At 53.4% G+C, this 8,125-nt stretch overlaps 1 protein-coding gene across 5 annotated transcripts in view; it reads left to right on the forward strand.

Annotated features, from left to right (window-relative positions):
• The window catches only part of FLI1 (Fli-1 proto-oncogene, ETS transcription factor), a 107,860-nt gene that overhangs the window by 22,541 nt on the left and 77,194 nt on the right, over positions 1 to 8,125 (forward strand). The window contains exon 1 of one of the 5 annotated variants that reach the window (XM_017809798.1): positions 6,975 to 7,207. The exons of the other annotated variants lie outside the window; for them this stretch is intronic. Within the exon in view, the coding sequence (XP_017665287.1) occupies positions 7,190 to 7,207 (18 nt within the window). The 5' untranslated portion in view covers positions 6,975 to 7,189. Of the gene's footprint in view, positions 1 to 6,974; positions 7,208 to 8,125 lie in introns of those variants that run through there. 5 annotated transcript variants of the gene reach the window in all.

Genomic DNA, 8,125 nt, shown 5'->3' on the forward strand with positions numbered 1-8,125 from the left:
GAGCCCTTTTCCTTCCCCTGGAACCCCTTTCCTTCCCCTAGAGCCCCTTTCCTTCTCCTTGAGCCCCTCTCCATCCCCTTGAGCCCTTTTCCTTCCCCTGGAACCCCTTTCCTTCCCCTAGAGCCCCTTTCCTTCTCCTTGAGCCCCTCTCCATCCCCTTGAGCCCTTTTCCTTCCCCTGGAACCCCTTTCCTTCCCCTAGAGCCCCTTTCCTTCTCCTAGAGCCCCTCTCCATCCCCTTAAGCCCTTTTCCTTCCCCTGGTGTCCCTTTTCTTCCCTCAGAGCTCTTTTCCTCTTCTCCTGGAATCCCTTTCTTTCTCCTGGAATCCTTTTCCTTGCCTTGGAGCCCTTTTCCTTCCCCTGGAGTCTCTTTCCTTCTCCTAGAGCTCTTTTCCTTCTCGTGGAGTCCCTTTCCTTCTCCTAGAGCTCTTTTCCTTCTCGTGGAGTCCCTTTCCTTCTCCTGGAGTCCCTTTTCTTCTCCTGGAATCCCTTTCTTTCTCCTGGAATCCTTTTCCCTGCCCTGGAGCCCCTTTCCTTCCCCTGGAGCCCCCTGCCCAGGCAGGCTGGAGGCAGGACTGGCCAGGTGAAGCCCCTTGGCCTGAGCAGAGGCGAAGGAGAGGGCGATGATGTTCCCGGTGTCCCGGCATCACCCCTGCTCTCCCCCTTCTTTCCTCTGCCGCACCCGGAGAGGATATTCCAAAGCTGCTGCGGAAAGTGGTCTCCAGCCCAGCCCTTGGAAAGGGGCACGAGGATGGATTTTCCACCTCTGTGCAAGCGCGGGGTTCTCGCTTTAAAAATGAGTTTAATGCAACCATAACGTTTGTGGGGCCGTACAAAGAAGCATATTCACGGAGGCAAAATGGGCTGCGTGGCTGGAAACAATATTGGGTTTGTTCTTGCTCTCACTCGGCCTGGAAAGTTTACAGAAGCCCGAAAGAGAGAGGGGGGTTAATTCATTTTTAAGGACAAAACAGGGAGGTTTTCTTTGGAGCGGGCGACGCGCAGGGCACTGCCAAAGCCCGGCACAGACGCGTCCTCCCTCCCGCTGAACAGGAGCACGGGACAGGTTGCAGGGAAAGGGTATCCTGGGATTTGGCTTGTGTCGCAGCGGGGATGATGCTGAGGAACCGAGCGAGGAGGAGCCGCGCGGGCTCGGCCCGCAGGTGCTCAAGGATGCGCGGGTGGAGCAGGAGGAAACCTGGGCAGCTGGAGACCCTGGCAGGAAAGGGAAAATCAAAGCCTTCATGGGCTGGTTTTTCGGGTAGTGATGTTCCTACTGAGCGTATCCTCCAGCGCTTTATCCCTTTCTGCCTCTTCTTTTTCCCTTTTTTTTTTTCATTTTTTTCCCCACACTCCCGCCCCCCATTCCTGGCGTCCCGCAGGATTTCAGTTCCTCCCGGCTGGGCTCGGGCCGGCGGCCCAGGCACCCCCAGGGAAGGGGGGAACGGCGGCAGCTTTGTCGGCAGAAGCTGCTGTGAACTCCTACGTCGTTCTCACACCTCGGAGTGATTAATTACGCAGACACCGAACCGTTCTCTTTTGGACTCTCATTTCTTGGGGCAGAAACGCTGCTAAGTTGTTGGACTTCAGCAAGTCCTTGATTAATGCCTTTTGACAAGTTGGTGCTTAAGGATTTCGTTCTTGTTTGCACTTACCTCTCTGTTTTACAGAGAAAGATCCCTTCCCGCTTCCCGCTGTCCTGAGTTTTCCCCGTGCTCAGCCCCAGCGCTCTGTGGGGAAGGGCTGTTGTTGTTCCCTTCCCGCTTTACCTTCAAGACATGGTTTGAATTGAGGGCGAGAAGGTGGGAAAGAAATTGTTTGTCTGCTGGAAATGTGGCATGTTGGAGCTTTCCAAAATAAACCAGACCCTCGGGCACAAGGGACGAGCTTTTGCAGTGACCCTCGCATTTAGAGAGCAGCAACCAACCCCCTCCCCAGCTCTGAGACCTTCTAATGGCTCCATTCTTTCACAATTTACAGAAAAACGCCCCCCTCCAATATGCTGGATCCAGGGAATTTTGTATTCCAGCCTTTCCTATGCTCCTATGTTTAGAAGGAGAGGAGGTGTGGAGGGAAAGGGGAGCGAAAAGGGACGAAAAAAGAGAGTAAACGCTAAGGGGGAAAAAATGCTTTAAATCTTTCCTGTAAATCTCCAAATATATGAAGTCGGAGGAACAAATTCAAAGCAGGCACGGACGCCTGAAGAGAAGTTAGAGAGAAATATTCTGTTCCATTCAAGCGCATCAAGGGTCTCGCTGAAGCCTTGTTTGGCTAAGGTCAGACGAGACTGGGTTCTCCAATAAAAATAAATCTCAAATTAATTATGGCCTCAAGCGAGGGGCCAGACGTTTGGAGCTAGTGCTGTTTTTTTGGCCTTCGGTATTTTTGTTTTTTGTGCCTTAGCTTTCCAATAATTGCGGGATGGGGGAGGGAGGGAGGGCGGGGGTGGTTTTATTGGGACATGGGGCTCAAATAAAAGCGGCCAGGACACTGCTCACCCCGCTCTCCGCCTAATTGCGGTGCAGCTTCAAAGCTACTGCATCTTCTCCACACCGCTTTTAAGACATTATGCTTTACTTAGCACCGATTAGCAGGGAACAACTTTCCGGCTTCAAGCTCCCAAATCTCATGGGCTGTTCCTGTAGGGAGGAGGGACCCGATCCTTCAGCTGTGGGGCTGGAACACTCCACTGATTCCTTTTTATTGCTGGAGCTAAAAAGCAGAGCTTTGCCCAATTAGTTTAGTTTAGAATTGGGATTCGTTTCTGGGGATCAAATCCCAGGGCTGCAGTTTGGGCTTTTTGCTTGTGAGGTTGTGGGTTTAGAAAATAAACACAACGCGTCGCGTTTTTCATTCTGCAACGGAGTCGGTGCCAGAGGAAAGTCAGACCCAGAGATTCCAAGCGTTCACTGAGGCTGGTGGAGATTTTCCCCTCTAGTAAAGGCTGGAGTAGGATAAACCCTGGCCTTCTGCAAGGACACAATGATGGGAAATGTTGTGAAACATGATTATTGAGAAAAGAATATATAGGAAGATATATATATATACACAAAATATCGCTAGCACAAGGTACTATATATATACAAAATATATACATACATAATATATAGCACGGGCTACGCGTATAGAGAAGCTGGTTACAACAAAGAGGATACTTTGGCTCAGTTAATGCGAGATGAGCCACTTTCTAGGGACAGAGCCAGGGCGTGGCTGCCGCGTTTTCTGGGGCTCCCCTCCCGTGTTCACCGCGTGAGTTCACAGCGACCCCAGGCTGGGGTGAAGGAGAGCTCAGCTGATGCTGTTGGGGTCAGATGGGGTGATAGAAGCCAAATCCCCTCTCCCATCCTCCGAAAATCATATTTCTAACCTGCGCCTGAGGCTCGGGAAGGTTTTCATGATGTTTATTCCTATGGAATAACTCGACGGTTTTAATTGTGAAGTGATGCCCGCTAATCCCGTGGGAATTCCAGAAGGAAAATCCATATCTTTAGGGTTCTGCAGCCCCGCGGAGTCCTGTAGTTCCCGGCATGGAACTCCACTGAGGGGTTAATTCCTTTGGTACCGCCCGTGAATCAGTGGCGGGCTCAATCCCCCCAGAGTGTCCTTATTCGTTTCGGTCGGATCACCCAAAATCGGCGTTTTCACCTTCTCCGGGTGAGGCTGCAGCCGGTGTAACCCAATAATAAAGACGAGGAGAAGAGGTGGGGACATGCCAAGCGCTTGAGATCAATATTGAACTAATTAAAAGCTCCAGAATTTCGTTTCATTCATAAGCGCGGTGAAAGAAAAAAATCATAGTACCAATAATTGAGGAGTAACTGATTTCTACCAGCCTGTCCCAGTGTCAGCATCTGAAATCCTCCGTGGTTGCCAAGATCAAATGATTTTCCAGATGTCTGGTGGTAACCACATTAAACAGATCATAATTCCTTTGCTGTATGTACATGTGCATCCAAACGTCGAGCAACAGATTAAAAGTTGCACACATTGCTCAGCCCCGTGCGCGGCTTTCTCTGCCGAGCTTTGCTCCCTTCTCACTCAAACACAGTTAAATACTCAGTTAAATAACAGAAAAATACCCAAAGTCACCGCACAATCACCTGGGACGATGCGGAGCTTTGGTGCACGGAGGTTGGGAGTACTTCAGCCTTATACAAAACGTTAGAGGTGACTTCAGGGGTGGGTTTTTTGGAGGGGGGGGAAGAAGGAGGGAAGAAAAAACAAACAACCCCCCCCCCCAATGAAGCGAAGCTTCTATTGTCACGTTATTTGGGAGGAAAAGAATAGATTGTTCGGCTTGTCTGAGGCAGTGTTTGACAACTTCGCTCGTTATTTTGTCTCCTGGATTTTCGCAAATGTTGTTTTAGCCCAAACCCAAGAGCTAAGACAGGAACATCCTCGCCAGACCCGACCTAACAAGTGACCCTACCTGGCACCGTTTGGAGCCATCCCCAGACATGCAAAATAAGCCCCCGAGGGTCACGGTGCCCGTCTGGCCACAAAAGGAAGATCTGGGTTCCTAAAATATCTCCAGGTGGGAAGGGGAGGGGTGTCTGTTTGGCACCTCCCCCCTTGGGAGCGCTGGGGATGCTCGGCGGGGGCCGGGTTTGTTTGTCCCCTCACCCGGGCTGGGCAGGGGCTGGCTGGGGAGGGTCGGGCTCCTCTCCCGTGAGCTGAGCACGTTTTCAGCTGGTTTCTCCCCACTGCCGGTCCCGCAGCCTAAACCCAAAGTGCCCTGTGGGGTCCGTGGGTGACAGAGGTTCTTTCCACGGGATTTTTTCCCCTTCCTTTCGCGGTTCAGGTCCTCAACCTGTCCTCTCCCTCACCCCCCGCCCTCGTTGCTTTTCGGGGCTGGTGGGGAGTGTTGTCTAGAGAGGAAACCATTTGGGTTTTGAAAGGATGCGTTTCACTCTTCCCTTTAACCTCTCGCTTTTCTGGTCGCTGCAGCCTCCTGCCATGTGGTAACGCCGAGGGGGGAGCGGGGGCAGAACACTGCCGGGGGGGAGACGGGACGGAGGGCAGGGAAAAGGCAAGAGCAATGCGGAAAGCAAAGGGTTAACCATGATTTCTTTTAATTGAACTCCAGTTCTTGTGGCCCTAGGCAAGGGGGGACCTGACCCCGCTAGCAGCATCCAGATGTGCAGCTCTCCGGGGACCCCGGCGCAGACCCCTGGACTGTGGAGCAGACAGGGGGGGTCGGGGGTGGGGAGAGGGGAGGCGGCCGGGCTGTCCCTCCGCTCCCCCCCTTCACCTCCCGGCTGCGGGCGGCCTCAATCGCTGGCAAGCAGCGAGCCCAAAACCTCCAGGTCTGGTCACGTTCAGCCCCGTGTCTGCATCTGAACTCCAAAATTGTAGCTGAATTGATGAGGCTAATTTCGGAGGAGGGGGAGGGAGGGGAGGGAGGGGCAAGGGGGATCTGTAGCTCTCTCCTGCCAGCTTCGGGCTCGCAGAAATAAAGTATTAATAAGGCATCTCTGCCGCAGCCGAGTAGAAACACTAGTGGCATTATTGCATTTCCCCTTTGGAAGGGGCGGGTGCAGGATAACTTTGGATATCATTTTGATTTCCCCCAACCCCCAGCCCCCCTCCCCGTGGTTGGACTAAAGACAGGGGGAAACAAAAAGCCTGGACACAACTGGCACTGGACAAGGTAATCCATCCTTCCCACCGAGAGACCCGACGTGCAGGAGAGTCCTCCTGCCTTGACACTTTTCTTTCTTGGCTTCCCCTCCTTTTATTCCCCGCTCTGCTCTTTCCCTCTGCGGCGTTTGCAGAAGTGGGGTAGAAAAGAGCCCCGAGTGTTGCATGATGTGTTCCGCTGCTGCTTATTTTTGCGAGGGAGGGGGGAAGCGGGGGAGCCGCACAGGCGGGTATTGTCTCCTTTCCTCGGCTCCTCTGGAAGGTTGCAGCTTTTCCCGGAAAAAGGAAAAGCGCGTTTTCTTCTCTGCTGATCGCTCCCGTTTGAATGAAAGGGAGAATTGCACGCCAGAGGCTCGCCAGGTCTAAAATGAGATTTAAAGGCTGGTGGTTGAGAGTTTTTTGTGTGCGGTGCCCGTTAGGACACGGCATGGGAAGGGAAATTTCGGCTGATCTGACAATCACCGTGAATTGTTGTCATCTTTAGCTTGTAAAGTGGGTTTCCCTCCTCTCGTTTGAGTGAGGTTTTAACAGCTTAGCGAGAGACTCGCACCGTGAGTGGGAAAGGATTCCCAGTCCCTGGAAGAGATGGCTGGACAGCCATCCATCCCAGTGTCTCCCCCTCAGAGCCCGACATCCCACCCCTCGAGACGAGTGGGAGTGAGGGGAAGGGGCGAAAGTGGCAAAAAGCCTCCGCTTCCCCGCAGCCCCATTCCCAGCCTGGATTTAATTGCTGGAGTCGTCTGTCTGTCTCACATTATTGCACTTACCGCTCATTTCTGGCAGGGACCGGACCCTCGTCTCACGCTCCTTGCTGGGAGGCGTGAAGGAGGGGGAGCGAAGTATGCTTTAAATACGTTTTTTTTTTCTTTTCTTCCCCTGCCCGCCGCGACCGAACCGTATTTACGGTTTTCTCCCCTTAATTTTTGCCGGTGACTGGAAAACGCATTAATAAAAAAATCTGTGGGAAGAGACGGAAATTCAGTGAGTCAGGCTGAGGCTGCTCCAGCCAAAAGGAAAAAAAAATGGCAAAAACCCACGTTAAACTAAACTGTGGGATGACACACGGCGCTGGCTAAGACGGGCTGGGGTGCAAGGCAAGGGTTGCGCTGGACTGGCCGCCCCAGCGACAAACAAGAGCTGTGACAGAGGTACCCATTGTTCTGCCCCTTCTTATCTAAATGGAGCAAATATCCTGTATGTAAAATATATATATTTTCAACAAGAAGGCAGGACCAGCGGAGAGACGAAAGTTTCCTCCTCGAGTGACTTCACTTCCCAAAATTAGCAGAAAAAAACGTTTCATCCGGTTAACTGTCTCTTTTTCGCTCTGCTGCAACAACCAAAGTTAAAAAAAGAGAGAGACGGAGAGAGAGGGAGGAAGGGAGGGAGAGAGGGGGAGAGGGGGTACGGAGTGAGCAGCAAAACCGCTGGAAGGGCAGCGAGAAGAGCGAAAAGAGAGAGAAGGATAAAAAACTTCAGGAGGCGTCGGTCGCAGGCTAAACCGGGTCAATGTGTGGAATATTGCTGGTCCCGGCTGGAAGTTATTCTAGATGGACGGCACTATTAAGGTAAGGGGGGCAGGACGGGCCGGGGGTCCCCTGCAGCCGGGGGGCGCCGGGAAGGGGCGCGGGGCCGGGGCCGGCTCCGGCCGGGCTCTTCTCCTCCTCCTCCTCCTCCTCCTCCTCCTCCTCCTTTTCCCCGTTGCCGCCGCCGTGTCTCGGGGCTCTCCCCGGGGCTCGGGGGGTTCGCAGGCGCTCGTCCCCGCTCGGGGGGGCTCGGAGGGGCCGCGGGGCAGTGCCCGGCTCCGGGAGGGCAGTGCCAGCTCCTGCCCCGGGGCTCGGAGCGGGCTCGGAGCTGCCCCGCTGTGCCCCCGGCCCTGCCGGGAAGGCTCCGCTGGCTCCGGTGGTCGCCCCTGCCTTTGCTCCTGCAGTCATTTCTTTTTTTTTTTTTTGGCGGGGAGTTGGAAGAGAAACATCCCCTGGCTTGGGGAGAGGCAGCGGGAAAGGGAAGCTGAGTGTGTGGCAAAGAAACCACCAACATAACCAACCTCGGGTGGCCTTGAGCAACCGGGGACGCTGCCGGGGCTCGGAGAGCGGTTTCCCCTCCTTCCCCCCCGTCCCACCGGCCGGTCCTCCAGCCTCTGGAAAGATGAACCGAGCCTTTCCAAGTCCCTTGAGGTGCTTCTCAAAGCCCAGGCAGCACAGGGGGGACTTTCTGGCTTTGGGGGACCCTGCTGCCATTCTTACGGGCTCTGCTTGAGGGAGCGCTGTAGAACAGGAGCAGTTTGAACAGAGGAGCCTTGAAGCAAGAGACGCTGTGGGTGTGTTTGGGTTGGAGGATTTCGAAAGAAGATGCCTATCGCCTGGGTGGGGTGTCATTTCGTCTTAAAAGTGCTCTTTTTTTGGTGTATCTTTTCTTTCTTTTTTTTTTTTCCTCCTTTTTTTTTTTTTTTTTTTTTTTTTTTTTTTTTTTTTTTTTTTTTTTCT

The sequence above is a fragment of the Lepidothrix coronata genome, unplaced genomic scaffold (assembly GCF_001604755.1).
Source record: "Lepidothrix coronata isolate B3197 unplaced genomic scaffold, Lepidothrix_coronata-1.0 Scaffold27, whole genome shotgun sequence".
NCBI lineage: Eukaryota > Metazoa > Chordata > Aves > Passeriformes > Pipridae > Lepidothrix > Lepidothrix coronata.